Below are 20,219 nucleotides of genomic sequence, written 5' to 3' on the forward strand. Positions count from 1 at the left end.
ATGTGTATATATATATATATATATATATATATATATATATATATATATACCTTACTTTCTTCCTCCACAAGCGAGTTGCTCAAAGTGGCTTACAAATAGAAAACGAAATATTAAAAACCAAAACTGTGACCCAACTATTAAAACAGAAATGATCCAACTAAAAACAAAGAGCTGTTCAACAGTGGAACAGACTCTTGCAAGAGGTGGTGGATTCTCCTGCCTTTGAGGTCTTTAAGCAGAGGTTGGGTAGCCATCTATCTTGTAGGATTTAGTGGAGATTCCTGCATTGCAGGGGGTTGGACTAGATGAGCCTCAGGGGTCCCTTCCAACTCTGCAATTATATGATTCTGTGAAAACAGCAGCCAAAACAAATGAAACATCAAATGAAATAATGGCACTCCCAATTAAGTTTAAGAAGGCATGTTTTCAACTAACTGTAGAGCACAAATAAGGAACAAAGTAACTTAAGTTCCTGAGGCAGGGGGTTCCACATAGGAAGATGCCTTGGACCGAGTCAGACCATTGGTCCATCTAGCTCAGTGTTGCCTACAGTGATTGGGCAGAAGCATTTCTGTTATGGGTCTCTCCCAGACTTACCTGGAGACGCTGGGGATTGAACTTGGGACCTTCGGCATGCAAAGCAGGTGATCTACCACTGAGCAATGGCCCTTCCCCATATGAGGCACCACTGCATGGGATGCCCTCTCAGGTCTTGCCATGCCAATGACACATGCAAGAAGGAAACAAGTGCCATTCCGAAAAGCTGGGAAGATTCACATAAGAGAGGAAGACGGTCCTTCAAGGAATTGGGTCCCAAGCTATTTACGATACTATAGGGAAATAGCAGCCTCGTGTCTGGCTTTCCTTGGGAATTCTAAGAAAGCAGGAAAAAATCAGTGCAGTTTAGCAAGACTGAGTAGACCTTCTTGATCCAAACAGCGCCCAGTTGTATCCAGATGTAGAGGAAAACCTGCTGTTGGAACTCAGGAACCTTTGTGCAAAACTTGGTGACAATATCTTAAGGTGTGTCCAAATGCAGAGCAAACCAACAATTTCTAAACTATAGAATAGATACTCATCCCCTTGGATTGACCTTCGTTACAGATCAGAAGCTAATGCATTAAGGGGGTCGCAAGATCTCGGCACTTTTCCCCATGGTGCTGTCATATGATCACTATATTGCAGAAAGAGTTCAGGTGCAAACTTGAAATTTGGGCTTGCTCAGTTAAAGTGGATTCAAGCACTCAGTTGCCCAGATGCAACAAATCCACTTTAAAAAAATAAATACAGAGAGAGACTTTTGTGGTTAGGAAATCACAAGGAAATGCATGGAAATGTGTGGGGTGAACAACTGATTCACGGGAAGATGTGTAAGCACTGCACAAACAAATCAGGACAGGATGCCTATTGCTTACCTATTGCTCAAGTTTTACCTTTTCTCATGAGGAAGCCTATTCGGCATAATGGAATTTCCCTTAAAATAAGGGAGAACTTGACAGCTATAATTCAGAGGCCTACTTTATCTGATCTTGAAGCTATAGGGGGGAAGCCCATAGACGTATGGTTGAGCACTTTGAGGACAGAATCTAGATGGCCTTTGGTCTGATCCAGCCAGGCTCTTCTTATGTTCAAAGAAGTCTCATGCCTTTGGGATGGGCCTAAGGCAATGCACTTCAGGGTGGACTGTGCCCTTTCCTGGAAGCACAGTAGCTGCAAAGATCCTGACAGCAGATCAAAGTGCCTTCTAAAGCGTCCTCCCCATCTATCCACCCTTAATGCTTCAATTGCCACTTGTTAATGATCAACCATACTTCTTAACGTTGGAATGATGAGACAAGACTTTTTGAAATGTGAATTATTGCCGATACATATGAGCCTAGGGGTATACGTTCTACGACATAAATTACACAGCCATGCATATAAAACACTTTTCTCCCTGCCCAAAGAATCCTGGGACACTGTACAGTAGACCTGCAACTTACAAACATTTAACGTGCATATTCAGTTTTATGCACTTGGAAATAAATAAAATAAAATAAAATAAAATGGGGTTGGAAATGGGGTGGGCACCCGGGAAGACAACTTTGGCAAACCCCCCCCCCTGCCATTGCACCCAATGCAATTTGACTATACACAATTATGGCTTTTCGAGCTATTCCCGGAATGTAATCACTGTGTAAGTTGTGGGTCTACTATGGTTAAGGGTACTGGAAATTGTAGATCCATGAGGATAAACTATAGTTCCTAGGATTATTGGGGAGGGGCAGATGTGTTTTAAATATGCTTTAAATGTATGTTGCGTGTACAGTATGTGTCTTTACTTATTGAAACTACCATTATTGTATCTTTTTTTTGCTTGTTTTTTCTCCTTTTACACCATTTCTTCTTATTTTGTAAATAATATTTTGTAATTTGAAGTAAATCAGTCTTTTTTTTTTATTTTTTTAAAAAAACTACTACTACAACTTGATTCATATTTTCTGTGCGGCTAACGATACCCCCGGGAAAGACAGCTTCATGTTCTTTTAATGGTAATCTTGAACATTCTGTTTGCCCAGATTCCTGTTTAGCTACCAGGATGAGAACACTTGGGTTGTATCCAATGTTAGACTTACTCAGAGTAGAGCCATTGGCAGTAATGAAAAGACTGAGTTGGAGGCAGGCTGGGTGGGGGGAGTATTCAACTCATTTGCATGTAAAGCCAATTCTATAAAATTGGCACATTCGAAAACATCAGGAGAACCTTTGAAATTTCCACGTATCTGAATTTTGCAAAGCTGTTCTCCAGCCAAGCAGTTTACAAGGATGTGTACATCAGAGGAAAGTGTGCGGAAAAAAATAAACCTATTGGTGAAAGTAACATACTAAAATGCATTACATTAGGAGCGATTGCTGGCAAAAAATATCTGCCTTAGTCAAAACTATGTACAAAAATACGTTTATTAAGAGAATCATATAATTGTAGAGTCAGAGGAGTCCTCAAAGGTGATCAAGTCCAGGCAGAGTCAGACCCAAGCAGAATAGAGTAAAAGAAATTTGCACTGAAATGCTGATGAGTTTTTTTTTGGGGAGGATTTAAAAACCAATCAACCACAAATGGCTGCAGAAATGTGGAGAACTGAATTTAAGATGGGGAAAATGGGAGGTAACTGACGTCCTCCCTCCCAGGGGCTGTCATACATAGGTACCTGCTAAAGTTGAAGCTGTTGCCAGGCAACAGAGGTTCCTACCGAGCATCTGGCAGATCAATGTGCTCTATTGCTCCCCATAAACAAAAACAGACCAGAAAAAGCACCTTTTAAATAACCCCCCTCGGTCATATTACAGCACTGTTCCCCTTGACCTAACACACACACAAAGTTCCTGCCAAGAAACCATGGGAATTGACAGTGTCCTGTTATTGGTGCTGCTGGTGAGTGCTAGCTAGTTAGCATTGGCCCACAACAGGGCCTTCCTGGTAGTGGCTCCCCATTTGTGGAATACCCTCCCCGCTGAGGTGCGCCTGCAACCCACATTGTTAACTTTCAGGAGGAACCGAGTTACTAACCAGGCCTGTCACACCCACACAATCCCAGAGAAAAGAGAAGCAGCCCAGTAGCTCCATATTCAGCATCTACAAGCTGGGCTGGCAGAGAACCCTGTCTGAATCTCTGCCACCAGTCAGTGCCAATGGTCTGACTCAACATACAGCACTAAACTATGTCCCTAATAACATTCCCCTTTACCCAGCCATTTGATGATTGAAAGATACTGAGCTGTATCTAAAGGATAGCATCTCCTCTATGACTGCATGCCCCAGCGTCTGGGCTTCTACCCAGAAGTCGCCACCACTGCCACTGTTGTTGGGCACATCCACCCCATGTCATTAAAGCATTAAAGATTCACCTTCCTGGGTGGTTTTAAAGCAAAGTTTGCTGTCCTGTATGATTGAGATTCCTGCATTGCAGGGAGTTAAACTAGATGACCCTCATGATCCCTTCCAAGTCTACAGTTCTATGCTTCTACATTACTTCCCCCAGAAAACCCTGGGAACTGTAGTTTGATAAGGGTGCTGGGAATTGTAGTTCTGCAAGGGGGCACTGGTGGATCAAGAGGGGTGCCATCACGGGTGCCCCTGCCTGCTCTGGGCACCATGCCCCCGGGACACACGCCAGCCCCGCCCCCGCCTGCTCTCCACCCCCCCCCCCCGTGCCGGAACATGAAGCTCCGCCACTGCAAGAGAGTAGACTACAGTTCCCAGCACCTCAGAATAACACATCCTGTCCTTTGCCCTGCTAACTGCTTCTACCCCTGCTCAGTTCTCAACATGCATGCAGCTAACTTTCTGCCGCCACCAGATGCTTCTTAATAGCTATGTTCCTCTTCGTGGGAGAAGATAGCGCCTCCCTGCCTGGAGCTGCTGGCTGGCTCCGCCCAGGTTATGCATATGCATAAGGAGTCCTGGAGGAGGGAGACTTGTAGAAGCCAGGGGGCGTGGCTTTTCTATCAGCTGACGCAGAGCCCATAAAGGCAAAGGGAGCGCGAGGCAGGGAGAAGGGTGCAATTTAAGAAGAGCAGAGATGGCGGTGGATTTAGCCAAAGTGGGAGCCAACACGCTGAAGCATGCAGTCAGTGGGGAGGTGAGACTCTTTACATAAGACGGCAGGGCGGTGTGTGTTACGATTTTGTAATTCCGCAGCTGCATAGCAAACGGTGCGATCTGGCAAATCGCTTGAAATTATCAGCTACCAGCATGGAAAGCGTTTGTGGTTTTGTAACTGCTTAGAATATTCCGAGCTCTTTGCATAGAAAGCTGCCTTGCGCTCAGCCAGCCTGTTCGCCCCTCAAGAGTCCTGGGAAGAAACGCTGTGTCGCCGTCTCTCCTGCTGCTGCTTGATCCTTTTTAACGAGAGTCCCTGGGGGGGTTGAACCCAGAACCTCCTTTGCATGCAAAAGGCATGAGCTCTGCTCTGCTGCTAAACTCTGGTTTAAAACCAGCTAACCAACTGAGCTATTCGTTTCCAGTTTCTAAGAGGTTGTTGTGTGCGTTGTCTTTGGGCGTCTTCAGCACAAAACTGACATGCTCTTTGCTTTAAGGGGGCGGGGAGCAGTGATGGAAGCGGATCGGGGAAGAGGGTTTGTTTGAAGCAGGTCCACTCTGCAGGGGTGGCTTAATTTTGTTGCTTTCTGCCCTTTCCTCCTCTGTTCTGGAATGACATGACATCTTTTATTTTATTTTTTAGCAAAGTAGAATCCTGCCATCCTCATTATTCTGGACTCTGGCGGGTTGGAAACCATTCTGTGTGGTCTGACTCACCAACAGTCCTAAAGGCCAATTAGTTTTATTCCCATACTGTATTTTAGAAACTTCTGTGGCGAGTCGTGATTGTAGGGCTGAGAGAAGCTTGCCTTGTAATGGGTGAGATCTGAACTCTGGGCTTTGCGAATGATAGTTCTAAAACGACGTGTTGTGTTCGGTTCATAATGCAACCCTGTCTGTCTTGATTCAGGATTATGCCCTGCTAGTTAAGTGGGGTTTACTTTTAGATAAGTGTGTGTAGGATTGCAGCCTCTTGCCTGCTCTAGGGGCCATAGAGAAGGAATAGAGACAGAGATAACTTTAATTCACAGTATCGCACTGTTATAAGCTTATGCTATACTGATTTTGACCCCTGCTGGAAATTTCATTATTTCAGCAAGCCTACCCAAACATATGATTTAGCTGCCTATATTAGTTGTGAAAGTTTTACAGATTTTATCAGTATTTTAATTATTATATTTGTGTTTTTTTTAAAAAAAATATTCTTATTGAATTTTCAAATTATAACAACAAATTTTCCACAAATCTTAACTGAACAATTTATATTTCCATATTTCTCCCCTCCTCCCTCTTTGGCTTCCTCCGTATTTCCATATTGATTTATTAAACAAATTCTATACCCTGCTGGTTTTACCTCTTATATAGTTGTGAAAGTTTAGTCAAAACCTGCCAATGGGTCCAAATCTTTATACAGTTTATAAATGGTCCCTACTCCTTTCTGAAATCGATGTTGTCTCTCTCATGGATCCTCTCTGTCAGCTTAGCCAGTTCCACATAGTCCATAAGCTTGGCTTGTCATTCTTCCTTCGTTGGAATTTCCTCTGTTTTCCACACTTGTGCTAATAAAATTATTGCTGCTGTTGTCACATACATAAACAATCTCTAGTTACCCCTTATATCATGATCTAAAATTTTGAGCAGGAAAGATTCTGGTTTTATTTACAAAGGTTTTTTTTCAACATTTTTTTTAATTCATGATATATCATTTCCCAATATTCTTTAACCTTCTTGCATTCCCACCATGCATGAAAAAGTGCCATCTTTTTCTTTGCATCTCCAACATATCTTAGATAATGTTTGATACATTTTTGTAACTTTTTTCCAGTGTGATATACCATCTATATATTATTTTCAAATAATTTTCTCTTAATAATATACAATCTGTAAACTTTAAATTTGTTTTCCATAATCTTTCCCATTCCTCCAACTGTATATTATGCCCAACATCCTGAGCCCATTTTATTTGTGCTGATTTTACCATCTCATCTAAAGTCTCTCCATATAACAAAATGTTATATGCTTTCTTCAGTAATTTGGTGTTTCCCTCCACAATTATTATATTTGTGTGTGGTTTTTAAATAGCTTTGCCAGTTTTGGCTGTGTTCTGTCCAGTTTTTATGTATACCACATAGAGGGGTATAAATATCATAATTATCATAATTATAATAATAATTTATAAACATCTCTAAATCAATGAATCAAGAATCTGTGAAATTAATGCCCATTATTCACTGGTTTACCCTTTCTTCTGTGGTTTCCCATTGTGTCTGTTTCTAGATTGTATCCCCTTGGAGACAGAGACTTGTTTTCTCAAGTGCCATGTAGATGCTGCCACAATTATAAATACAATTTTCTTAGGAGTATTGCTTATTTGTCCAAGGATGCATTTGAGGAATGTCTCAAATGAGAGTTACCTCAATCACTTTTACTGTCTTTTACAAACTTTTTTTCCTGACTCTTAAAGCATATGCATGCAGCATTGCAAGTGCAGTTGTACCCTAGATCTGTACAAAAGGCATTATGAATCATAGTATTGTGGAGTTGGAATAGACCCCCAAGGGTCATCTAATCCAACCCCCTGCAATGCAGGAATCTTTCGCCCAAGGTGGGGCTCGAACCCACAACCCCGAGATCAAGAGCCTCATGCGCTACTGACTGAGCTATCCCTGGTCTTCCGAGAGAGCTATCTTTGATCCTGGCAGTTTTATTTTCAACACTTGTCCTAATGATCCCTGGTGCTCTTGAGCCTCAGGTCTTGGAGATGGATATTGGAAGAGGTCTATACTTTTCACACCCTGCTTGGGTGCACAGAGGCCGAATACAGTACCAGGTGGTTTGAAACTACCAAGGTAGGATTTCTTAAATCATGATTTGCAAAGATGCCCTTTCCCAATAGGGAGAAAGCAGCTGCCTTAATTAGCATCGCTCCTAGTTTTACACAGGACACATAGTATTTACCTTGCTTGGTACATACTATTTGGAAAAACAAGATCTGCAGGGCACAATCATGCAATAAATCAGTGGTGCAGAACGTCTGGCTTGTTGGCTTAATTAGACCCACTAGGCCTCTTGAGTTGGTCCACCTGGTTGGTTGTTGTTGTTGTTGTTTTGCCCAAGCTATTATGCCTGCCCCTATACCTGACATGCCAGGTGTGGAGCTGATGAAGATGGGGCTGGACTGAAAGGGACATGCAGGCACCATCTATCAGCTGATTGGCACCTGGGCAAAGCCCTGCATGTGCCAAGACCTGTGCATTTCTCAGCCTGGCCTTCCTTGGTCACCACTAAATAACACATTGCATGTGAAATCCATCTGGGGACTCTCCTGCCTGTTATGTCAGAGTTTTGTAGGACTAGTCCTGTGATTCATGCTTTGACCATCTGCCAGGCTGTTGCTTGAGCTGCCATTGTCAGGATTTAACAGTTCGTCAACACCGCATCCCAGCAATTACCTTCCCACTCTTTCAGTCTAAAGCTTGGGCTACCTTTCAAAACAACGATACTGCAGAGCAGGACTGGGGGATCTCTTTGGCTCTGCAAGCCTGATTCCGCTCTGTCCTGACCACTGTGGGCCAATGTTGACAGGCGGCAGGGAGAACCCACATGTCACCCACCTGATGTTGTGAGGACCCCAGGCGATGATGGACAGGTGATTTGTCCTCCTCACCTGTCAAAGTCTTGTTGCACCCCTTTCCATGCTGTGATACTACCTGTGTCACAGATGATGTCAAAGTGGGGAACCCTTTCCCCTCCAAATGTCGGACTACATTTGCCATCATCCCTGACCATTGGCCTTGCTTGCTGGGGCTGATGGGAGCTGTAGTCCAACAATATTTGGAGAGCCAAAGGTTCTGCAAATAAACCTTGGTTTAAGCAGTACCTTCCACATGAAGCCTTTGGTTTTTTACTCCTTAATTGTAAAGCTAAGGCTCAACAGCTTAGTACATGCTTTGGATGCAGAAGGTACCAGGTTCAGTCCCTGGAATCTCCATGCTGATCTGCTGTCTTTTCAGTGAGTAGACAACATGGAGCAAGAGAGGCAAAGTCTGTCCCTGTGCAAGGCAGCTTGCTATGCACCTTCAGGCCAAGGGTTCAAGGGAAAGAATATCTGCTTTGCATGTATGGTTCATTGCATGTATGGTTCATTGCTGGGCAGCTCCAGGTAAGACTGGGATAGACGGAAGCTCTGAAGAGCCACAGCTAGTCAATGTAGGCCATTCATGATGCTCTTCAGATGTTACTGGACTCCAACTCTCATCATCCTCAGCATGAATAGCCAGTGGCCAGGACAATGGGAGTTGTAGTCCAGAAACTTCTGGAGGGAGCCAGAATCAACAATTCTGTGTTAGATGGGCTTCGTAGAAGACATCTCCCTACATTTCTCAGGTGTCTGAGAAATCTGGCTCTGCAAAAAATAAGGAAGAAACCCTTGTTATGCCCACTTTATTATCCAATAGCTCTCTTGCTGGCATTCAAGCCTAATCATGTTCCACAAGAAGGAATCCTGTGCAGGCAGCAACTCTTATGATCTTGTCTGGTTTTTCCAGGTGGTGGAGCTGAGGAGCATTTGGAGGGACTGTCCTTGCGTGGTGCTGTTCTTGCGCCGCCTCGGGTGCCAGGTGTGCCGCTGGATTGCCAAGGAAACCAGCAAGCTGAGAGAGGTGCTGGAGAGTAACGGCGTCCGCTTAATAGGTGTTGCGCCAGAAAGCCTAGGCCTGCAGGAGTTTCTGGAGGGAAATTACTTTGCGGGAGGTAGGTCTTGGATCGTAGGAGCCCCATGAAGGAAGGGGGAGAAAGACCTTTTGTGGGGTGCTTAAGGGAGCCTACTGTTTGGTAGCCGAGCACAAAGTCTCTCCTTTGTTTGGAGATTGGTTGTACTTCCAACATCTGCTTCAACACATCAGGAATGCTGCAAGCAAAGGTTGGATGTCTAGCCAATTGGGGATGTTGTAAGCAGAAGTTGGCTGGCTAGCCAGTCAGGAATGCTGTGGCAGCAGATATCCTTTCCAGCTCGATTGCATATGTCTCTACTAACATGCCACTTGTATAGGGAAGGCTAGACTTGTGCAAGGATGCTGGAAACCTCCACCCCACATTAAAATTGTATGGAGCAGTTTTGTTTGTTTTTAGTCTTAACTTATGTGTAAGAATGGTGCCCTTCAGATCTTGTTGGAACTCCAGCTCCCATCAGCCTCTGTGAACTGGGGATGGTGGGAGTTGGACTCCAACAATATCTGGGAAGGTCACAGGTTTCCCATCCTGGGTGAAATCGTGTTGACTTTGTATTTCTTGAAAGGTGGATGCCTTCGTGACTCTCTCCTGTCTTCTGAGACAAAGAAGCCTAGGGTATAAACTGAGCCCAACAAGTGCAGTGGTTTGCATCCAGCTAAGCTTAACTCTGAGTAGGCCCCTTGAAATTAATAGACCTAAGTTGTTTGTTTTTATTTATAGTGTTTATGCCTCATTCTTCAGCTGAAAAAGACTGCTAGGGGGGCTTACGTACTGCCAGTAAAACAAAACTGCCCTTGCCCACAGGCTTACAATCGGGGGGGGGGGGGGAATGACAGAAAAGGAAAAAGGGGCAGGGGAGGAAGAGGAAAACAAAAAACCCCCAGGTACCAGTTCTTAAATAGTAGCTCTTGTAATGAGCAGCTGGCATAGAAACAGTTCAGGGGATAGGAGATGACTGATGGAACTGGACTTTCAGGAAAGCAGATAGAATGGACCTGTTTATTATCTCTTTCCCACTGAGGCAGCCTGACAGCCTTTAGTCATCTCCATTAAGTCCAATGGGTCTACTCTGAGTAGGAGTAGCATTGGATGCTCCTCCAGGCTTTTGGGTGGCAGGAAATGTTAGTATTTGCATTGAGTAACTTCTAGTTTTCTTTCAGAACTCTATCTGGATGAAACCAAAAAGTGCTACCAAGATCTCGGGTTCAAAAGGTTTGTTGCATTTTTAGCATGTGTGTTGTGGACTTTGAAAGTCCCATTGAGCATTATTTTTCTTGTTAGCTACCCACTGTAAGGTCCCAAGGCAGGTTACAACATTAAAACACAAGATCGAAAACAGTTTGAAACATCTTATAATCACTAAAATAAGGTGGGTCATAAGAATCAAGCATTTGTCTCCCTTTTAAGTATGCATTGGATCATGGCCATAGTGCCATAGAATCATAGAATTGTAGAGTTCGAAGGGACCCTGAGGATCATCTAGCGCCCAACCCCCTACAATGCAGGAATATGCAGCTGTCCCACACGGGGATCGAACCTGTGACCTTGGCAAGAGATTCTGCACAGTTTAACCTAGGCAAAGGTTCGTGGTTCTTTCCCCTTGCCCCTCAGATAACTCAGGCTATTTCTCTGAAATGTGAGCTTTGGGGTTTTAAAAAGGTGTCTGGCTCTTTCCTTCTTGATGACGTAAGCAGCTTCCCCCCCCCCCCCCGACTGAGAGCCACAATTCCTTCTGGGCAACCTTCCAGGGACCGTGCACCAGTGGTGGGAGGTGCCGGAGGCAAAAGTGGGTGGAGCTACTCATGCAAAGGTTACCTTTGCATGCTAGGCTAGTCTCTATGCAGACTTACACTGCATACTTGGTCCTGCACCCATGCAAGAATATTCTGCATATTGGAATAATGCTAGGTCTAGAGCATTGTGGAGATTGCAAAATAATAGTCATGCTCTCAACACGGTTTCTGCACTTGCAACAGCACCAGAAAATAAAACTGTTATTGTCACTGCTAATGGTGAGCCCCACCCCAAGAAACCTAGACAATACCTTCTCCTTCTGGAGAAATTTGGCAAAATGCCACCCCTTCTCAATTTCTCTAGCTGCTGAATCGAGAATTTCAGGATGCCATTCGCACAAACCTCCATACCAAAAGCTGGGGCATGTAGTCTTAAGAACACAGGAAAGTGACCTTAGACAGAGTGAGACCATCGGTCCATCTAGCTCAAAACTGTCTATGCCAATGTTTCTCAAACTTGGGTCTCCAGCTGTTGCCAGACTACAACTCCCATCATCCCTGACCACTGGTCCTGCTAGCTAGGGAAGATGGGTGTTGTAGTCCAACAACAGCTGGGGACCCAAGTTTGAGAAGCACTGGTCTACACTGGCTGGCAGTGGCTCTACAGCACTGCAGACAGAGGGCATTCCCAGCCCTATCTAGAAATTCTCAGGATTGAACCTGGGACCTTCTGCCTGCAAAGCCACCACTCTTGAAAATAATGTTCCACCTGTGTCCCTAATGTTTTGACTCTAATTTGCCTTTCTCCTTTTAGGTACAATGCCTTAAGTATAGTCCCTGCAGCTCTGGGGAAGCCTGTCCGGCAGGTCATCACAAAGGTCAGTTGGTGAAGACTGTTGCTAACAGAGGAACAGTTTGACATCCCTGGGGGTTGTTGGTTACATTGGATGATGCCCTACATGAAAGTGAAGGACCGTGGTCCACCTAGCTTGCGCTGTTTGCACTAGCTGCGGTGAATTTGTTGTCCCCTCCAGACAGCTCTCAAGGAGGATGCAAAGCAGGATGGGTGAAGGGTGTAGCTTGGGAGTGTCCCAGGGGCCTGATGGAAAGGCCAGGAGGGCCAGATTTGACTTGAAGCTTGGCATCTCTGTTCAAAGCCTTATTGGCAATTCCCAAACCACCAAGTCCAAGTGTGTTTGTCACTTTTCTGATTTGCTGTCCTGGCAAAAAAGCATGTTTAAAGATTTTGGGGTAGGGAAAGCGGGGAGGGGAACAAGCAGCTTCTATTTCCATTGTGAGCCCCCTCAAATATTGCATTTAAATGGTCTCCAAGAGCACAGGAAAATTTTCCAGCTGAAACTTCTGCCCTAGCATTTGGCCTTGCCATTGAGCTAGGGACCCTCCAGAAATCTAAAAGGGTTGTCCTTAGACTTGGCCTCCAGTGGGACTTAGAGGATGCTGGGTAACTTCTGAGAAAGCCTCTTTAATGGGTGGGGGTTGGGGCCTGGGCTTTGATCTTATTTTCCTCCCCACCCCCCTGCAGGCAAACGCTGCTGGTATTCAAGGCAACTTTTCTGGAGATCTTCTGCAGAGCGGTGGGACGCTGATAGTTGGCAAAGGTAAGGGGGCAACCTTCCACTGCCCTGGCTCAATTTCTGTTAATGGGAATTGGTTTGTTGCACACTGCAAATACAACAGAAATGGCTTGGAAAATATATAACATTAGCCTGTTTTGGGGAAGTGATGTAGCTCAGCGGTAGAGCATCCAATTTGCATGCAAAAGGTTTTGGGTTCAATCTCCAATGTCTGCAGGTAGGGCTGGGAGAATAATTTTGCCTGGAACTCTGGAGAGCTGCTGCTAGCGAAAAGTTGTGGAGAGTAGATATGAAATTTAATTAATTAATTAATAATTTTACTTATGCCCCGGCCATCTGGCTGGGTTTCCCCAGCCACTCTGGGCGGCTTCCAAAAGAAGATCAAAAATACATTAAAACATCAGTCATTAAAAAAAACTTCAGATGTCCTCTTAACATCAGATAGTTGTTTTTCTCTTTGACATTTGATGGAAGGGCATTTCACAGGGCGGGAGCCACTACTGAGAAGGCCCTCTGCCTGGTTCCCTGTAACTTTGCTTCTCGCATTGAGGGAACAGCTAGAAGGCCCTCAGAGGAGGACCTCAGTGTCCGGGCAGAACGATGGAGGTGGAGACACTCCTTCAGGTATACCGGGCCGAGGCCATTTAGGGCTTTCAAGTTCACTTTGAATTGTGCTCGGAAACGTACTGGGAGCCAATGTAGGTCTTTCAAGACTGGTGTTATATGGTCTCGGCGGCCACTCCCAGTCACCAGTCTAGCCTGTTACGTGTTAAAGGAAACCTATTGGAAAATGACATACAGATGGTATTTAACAACTAATAAACTGGCCAAGATGTACAAGACTGTATCAAGTAAATGTTGGAAACAGCGGCAAATGCGGAGGCACCCCCTGGGGGTGGGGTGCCACTCCGCAGCGTGCATGCATCCTGATGCATGCGTTGTGACCTCATGACGCACAATGCACGGGCATGACGCCCCTTGCTGGCCCGCCCACTTTTTAAAAAAAACGAATGTATTTATTATACTTGAGAACTCAGATGGGGTGGGTGAGGGGAAATAAACACCTTTTAAAAACCGCGCGTGGTCCCACTCCCCAACACACACCCCCAAAAAGCAGCCAGGTAAAAATGAAGGCCACAGTCCAAAACACACTTACTAGAGAGTCAACGCCATTGAGCACAAAGGGACTTAATTCCGAGCAGACACGTATAGGCTTGTGCTGCAAATTAGTTTTCTATTTCCAAGCACACTTTAAGCAGCAAAAAGGACTCTACAAACCCATCCCCATCACGCAATCCTAGGCGGGCATAATTGGGACAAAGCCCCTGCAGAGCTGCCTTCTGAGTAAACAAGCACAAGAGCGCGCCGCTCAGAGTTTGAAGCATAAAAGGAAGCCGGTCGGAGGTAAAAATGTGGAGAGGGAAGGGAGACAGCCCGCTCTATAGACCAAGGTAGGGGGTCAGGGCAGAGAAAAGCGCTCGAGGAGAGCTACAAGAGGGGAAAACTGGAAGGACCCTTCATGGACAGTGCGCTCAGCTTTCCAAAGCAAGCTGCGTGCCCTGAGCACAAACCACCTCGGCTTTCTTACCTTGGCGTCGTGTCTCCAGCTGGCTGTAGTTGGGGACGCAAGTGCTGGAGGGCTTCTTGACCAAGAAGGAGCGTGGCATGGCAAGTGGAGAGTCCCGGCAAAGTGAGTTGACTGGGCAGGTGCAATAAACCCACGTGCTCATTAGCATGGGCTTCCTGCCGAGCCAACCTGCGGCCGAGGGGCCGTCCTTGGCCGCCTCCGCCAGGGCCACCCTCCTCGCGGCAGGTGCAAAGCCCAAGGGGCGGCCATGACTATGACGCTGGGGAAGCCCCGCGGCGGGCTCACTTGGGGCAGAGGAGGGGATCACCTTGAATCCTCCCGCTAGCCTCCAAGGTTAAGGTGTCCAAACTCCGGCTAGGCGAGGTCAGCTTCTCCCGCCACCCCTCGCTTAAAGGAAAAGCACGTCAGCAACTTGGTCTGGTGCAGTCAAGGCAGTAGTCCAGGGCTCTCTCAGTGCAGCAGCAGGGCTTTATCTCGCCACGTCTGAAGTAGAGCCCTGCTGGGTCAGACCAAAAGGCCAGGCATTGAACCTGGGACCTTCTACATGCAAAGCAAGGGCTGAGACACTGTGTTCCACAGCTAGTACCTGTTTACCTCTTCTCTTTCTTTCCCCTCTCATTCCAGGAGGGGAGAATCTGCTTTTGTATTCTGCGCAGGAGTCCCCCGGTGACTACCTTCCCTTGGAGTCTATCGTCACTGCCCTTGGCATCTCTGCAAATGTTGAAGAGGGAGCAAAGCCTCAGGTGAGAAGCTCTCTGTCTTAGAGATCACCCTTGGCTCCAAGGACTTTGGGGACAGCATATCAGACCAGTAGTCCAGGGGTGGAGCCATATGAGGCCCTCTGCACCTCTTCCCCTGGCCCTTGGGCCCCACCCATTACCAGCCTTGCCGCACACTCTCCTTGAGAGTGTATATGCCTGGCAGAAAGGTTTCTCAACCTATGCTCATGCCTCTGGTCCCACCCACCTTGTTGCCCTGGAAAGGTTGCCCACACAGGATTGTGGCCCTTGGACTGGGAAAAGGTAACCCCTATGTATCTTGTGGCGGGGAGTTCCATAGTTTAACTACATGCTGTGTGAAAGAAGTACATCCGTTTGTCCTGAACTGGCACTTCATCATACAAATTTACAGGATGGATGCATTTGGAGTACTGTGTACAGTTCTGGTTGACTCACCTCAGAAAGGATACTGTAGAGCTGGGGTATGTTCAAAAAAGGGCCACCAAGCTGATCAAGGGGATGGGGTAAATCCCCTGTGAGGAAAAGCTAGAACAGTATAGGCTTCTTAGGTTAGGGAGAAGGCAAATCTGAGGCAATGTGATCATGAAATCATAGTACTGTAGAGTTGGAAGGGACCAGAAGGGTCATCTAGTCCAACCCCCTGCAATGCAGGAATATTTTTTCCAAATATTTTGACTCGAACACACAACCCTAAGATTAAGAGTCCTATGCTCTGCAGATTTGAGCTTCCCAGGAGTGTTTTAAAGGTGTTTAACATGATGCAATGTGTAGGCAGGGAAGACTTCCCAGGATGAGAGACTGTGAGAAGAAAGGAAAGCTCCCAGGTGAGAGCTGGGAGGGTCCACCATTTTCTGTGTGAGACAAGGGTTAAGAGCTACCTTTGAGAGAGGGCTCTGCATTTCCTTTTCCTTTTCCTTTCTCTGGTTTTGTTTTTATTTAGATGAGTTTATTTTATTGTATGCCCCCCCCCATCAGATGTCAAGGAAATAAACAACTATCTGACTTTTGGAAGACATCTGAAGGCAGCCCTGTTTAGGGAAGTTTTTAATGTGTGATGTTTTATTCTGTTTTTAAGGTTCTGTTGAAAACCACCCAGAGTGGCTGGGGAAATCCAGCCGGATGGGCGGGGTAGAAATAATATTTATTATTATTATTGTTATAATTATAATAATAATAATTATTATTTATTATATCGTGAAAAGGCTTTAATAAAACCTTAATGGAAAAATAATAAATAAAATGATGCATTGTGAAGAGTGAGTGCAGAACAGTCCTCCCCCCCCCCCCCATAACACTATAACTTATGGACATTCAATGAAGCTGGAAGGTTCAGACTAAAGAAAATACTTCTTCACACAGTGCCTGGTTAAACTATGGAACTCACTCCCACAAGGAGTAGTGATGATCGCCAACTTGGACAGCTTTAAGGTGTTAAGGGGTCAAATATGGAGAATAAGGCTACTAGCCACAATGACTGCATGCTACCTCCTCTGTCAGAGGCAGTAAAGCTCATAATACCACTTGCTATGAAGTACAGGAGGGGAGAGGGCTGTTATCCTTGGGTTCTGCTGGCAGGCTTCCCTTCCCACGGGATGCTGGACTGGATGAGCCTTTGGCCTGATCCAGCTGCAAAGTTCTTACATTCCTACCCCATCCCTGCTGCAGACAGCCCTGAGCTAGTCCCAACTTGGTATAAGGCAACTTCCTATACTCCCCTGTAAACGGAGGGCTTCTTGAATCTGACGACGACTCTAGCAAATGTGCAATTGGAAACTAGGCTCTTCAAAATTAGGTGGTGAAACCTTGTGTCGACTTAATGCAGGTCACAGAACAATTTTTAGCGAAGTTGAGACAGAAAAACAGATGGCGCTTTAAATCTGAAGATGCTAAATATACCAGGCATTGTGCGGGGGTGGGGGAAGGAAGGGGCTGAGTATTTCTTTTGCAATAAACAATTGGACAAATTCCCTTTCTCTGTTCTGCAGTGCACCAGCGAGGCGTGTAGCAGGTGAAGAAGAAAGCGACCAAACTGCTAAGAGCCTCTTGTTCTCCTCCCCGTCTCCCCTTTTCACATTTCAAATGAAGACCAAGCTGTTTGTCATAGTAGGGTGATGGTGTTCTGTCCCGTTTTGTAAATATGCCAAACGAAGAATGAATAAACTTGTTTCCATGCTACTGGTGTTAATCAGCTGCTTTCGGCTGCAGGGAAGCACGATGTCCTGTGGTGTCTGTCTCTTCAACACATGATGTGCACTCGATGTGGAGCTTCCAATTTGACTCTGTCATTTTCGGGGACAATGGGTGGACTTGTGCAATATGGCACCCCGCCACTGCTCCGGGGAGATCTTGCTTCTCTAAGGGAACGCACATGCAAATCCGTTCCGGGTTTTCTCTCTCTCTCCCCACACTTGCCCCCCATTTTCTGTGCATCCGAATTTAGGAAAGAAACAAGAGCAGGCTTTTTGTTCTTAAAAATAATAATCTGAGTCTCTATAACACTTTATAACACTTGGATATGGAGTCTTTGGTTGTCTCTACTGTATGTTGTTGGACTCGCATTCCCATCAGCCCCAGCCAGAGGATGGGCAGGGATAGTGGATGTTGTGGTCTAGCAACATGTGGAGGGTCCACAGCTGCCCCCACCCCTGCTTTGATCTCTTGCTCATATACTACAAATGGGCCAGCGATCTTGCAAGGGGTTTCCCCTGTAACTTTTGCCTGCGGAGGTTTGAAGGAGAAGTTGGCCAGTCTCGTCAGACATTGCAATCTTCTCTGCGTACTGCAAATTAGAATGTGTGGAGTGTTTCTATGGGAGAGGGCCACAGCTCAGTGGTAGAGGATCTGCTTTGTGTGCAGAAGGTCATAGGTTCAATCCATAGCATCTCCAGGTAGGGCTGGGAATGTCCCAAACCCTGGAGAGCTGCTGGCCATCAGTGGGGATAGTGCTGAGCTTGATGGACCCAATGGTCTGAACACAGGATAAGAGGAAGAGGAATACAGTGAGCGCTGGGAAATACGCTTCCTTGCTTCTCACTAAGGCTGTGTATGCTTCCAATGGGTATGTTTTGCTTGGAGAAGAGGAGATGTGATATAATGGCCATCTACAAGTATCTGAAAGGGTTGCCATGTGGAAGATGGAGCAAGCTTGTTTTCTCCTGCTCCAGAGGATGGGACACAAAACAATGGATTCAAGTTACAAGGAAGGAGATCCCGACTAAACATTAGGAAGAACTTTCTGGTGGTAAGAGCTCTTTGACAGTGGAATGGGCTTCCTTGGAAGGTGGTGGATGACTCACCTTCAAAAACTAAGTTAGATGTCCACCTACATTACAGGGCTTTGGACTAGGGGCCCTTCCAACTCAAGAATTCTATGGTTCTATAATAGTTACAAGGACGCGGGCGGCGCTGTGGTCGAAACCACAGAGTCTAGGGCTTGCTGATCAGAAGGTCGGCGGTTCGAATCCCCGCGACGGGGTGAGCTCCCGTTGCTCAGTCCCAGCTCCTGCCAACCTAGCAGTTCAAAAGCACGTCAGATTGCAAGTAGATAAATAGGTACCGCTCTGGCAGGAAGGTAAATAGTGTTTCCGTGCGCGGCTCTGGTTCGCCAGAAGTGGCTTTGTCATGCTGGCCACATGACCCAGAAGCTGTACACCGGCTCCCTCGGCCAGTAAAGCGAGATGAGTGCCGCAACCCCAGAGCCGTCCGCGACTGGGCCTGACGGTCAGATGTCCCTTTACCTTTACCTTTATAATAGTTACAACTGGCTTTGTGAAAATGGGGTGTTCAAGAATTCATTCCTTAGGCATTTGTTTAGGTTGGGTTGGGGGCCGCATGCAGCAAGGCTATAGCAGCAAGTGGTAGAGGACCTACTCTGCCTGTAAAAAGTCCCAGGTTCAATCCCTAGCTTCTCTAGGTAGGGCTGGGGAAGACCACCCTGTCCCCTCATCTGTAACCTCAGAGGGGTACTGCAAATTGGTGCAGACCATGCTGTAGAAAGATATGGAGTGCTGCTGGGCCGGCTATCTTACCCAGCCCTCTGGACGACATGGAGTTTCTATATTCCAATAAGCCAGTGGAAAGCATTTAAAAGAAAAGATGTGCCAGGGAACCAATGGATTTTAGCATCACTTTACAGCAAAAGCTGACAGGCTGAAGAGACAGTTCACCATATGAAAGCCAAGACATGTTGCTACCTTTCACAAGAGGTCATCACAATGCAAGCTGCGGGGAATTTCATGGCAGCGTACTGAGCCATTCAATCTACTGTTGGGCAGAGGGTATGGACATTCCCCAGCACCACCCCCTGCTGCTGTGCAGTCTCTTCAGCTGTTTTGGACAGACCTGCATGGGTAGCACACCCTAACCTCCACCACCCCTCCTGGCTGGAAAAAAGGCATGTAGAATTGCCAGGCAGGCTTGTTGTGCAAGCACCTCTGGGCTATCCCAGTCCCCCCCCCCCATCGGCAAACTCTGTTGCTGAGTGCCAGCAGGATTGCAGCTCAAAATGGGGCCACTGAGAATGAGGTCTTGGCATGCTTGAAACTCATGGTTTGCAGAAATAGTGTGTGTGTGTATATATATATAGAGAGAGGGGGGGACCTAAGGGAGGCACCCTCCCTCACACACGCTACAAAAAAACCTGCCCAATGAGGGCTGAGCAAGCTTGGGGAACATGGGGAGAGAGGGCGGGGAATAGAAAGAAAGGAAAAGAAACTGATAAGGGGGACGGAATGGAGTACTTGGAGGGGACATGGCTGGCTAGCACCATGAAGTTAATGAGCTGCAGCACAGTGGTAGAGCATCTGCTTTATAGGCAGATGGTCTCAGGTTTAACAGGATATCAACAGTGGAACTGACTGCTGCAGAAAACCACAGCATCTTAGAGTTGGAGTGGGTCCTGAGGGTCATCCAGTCCAACCCCCTACAAATGCTACGATTATTTTTTACTGGAGGTACTGAAGCAGGGAATCTGTCAGGGAATGCTGGAATCGCATCCTGCACAGCGGATTCTGTGTTGAGTAAGGAGGTTGGACTTGATGGTCTCAAGGATACATCCCCATAATTCTATGACCTCTGATTGAGAGCAAGGCTGTGTGCAAAAAGCAGCATTAAATTGGGAATGAAATGAGATTGTGCAGCTAGGAGGGGCTGGTGGATCGATCCCATCCTAAGACAAAGATGAACACAATAGCAGCATGGGGTGAGGGAGCCTCAGCGATACTTTGCCAAACTTCCAAAAGGCATAAGACATAT

General features: G+C 46.2%; 1 protein-coding gene across 1 annotated transcript; it reads left to right on the forward strand.

The window, feature by feature from the left end:
- The first annotated feature begins 4,465 nt into the window (after positions 1-4,465).
- PRXL2B (peroxiredoxin like 2B) lies at positions 4,466-17,151 on the forward strand. The gene is made up of 7 exons (XM_033156400.1): positions 4,466-4,619; positions 9,127-9,331; positions 10,471-10,522; positions 11,858-11,921; positions 12,587-12,662; positions 14,851-14,969; positions 16,952-17,151. The coding sequence occupies exons 1-7, from the start codon at positions 4,560-4,562 to the stop codon at positions 16,976-16,978; spliced, it is 603 nt and encodes a 200-aa protein (XP_033012291.1). The 5' UTR covers positions 4,466-4,559; the 3' UTR covers positions 16,979-17,151.
- Positions 17,152-20,219: the final 3,068 nt, after the last annotated feature.

Source organism: Lacerta agilis, chromosome 8, assembly GCF_009819535.1.
Source record: "Lacerta agilis isolate rLacAgi1 chromosome 8, rLacAgi1.pri, whole genome shotgun sequence".
NCBI lineage: Eukaryota > Metazoa > Chordata > Lepidosauria > Squamata > Lacertidae > Lacerta > Lacerta agilis.

Bases quoted from the DNA above. Each gene is read 5' to 3' on its own strand.
- PRXL2B (XM_033156400.1), top strand. From the start codon at position 4,560: ATGGCGGTGGATTTAGCCAAAGTGGGAGCCAACACGCTGAAGCATGCA. The intron at 9,332-10,470 runs GTAGGTCTTGGA...GTTTTCTTTCAG, and splicing joins GGGAAATTACTTTGCGGGAG to AACTCTATCTGGATGAAACC. The intron at 14,970-16,951 runs GTGAGAAGCTCT...TCTGTTCTGCAG, and splicing joins AAGAGGGAGCAAAGCCTCAG to TGCACCAGCGAGGCGTGTAG.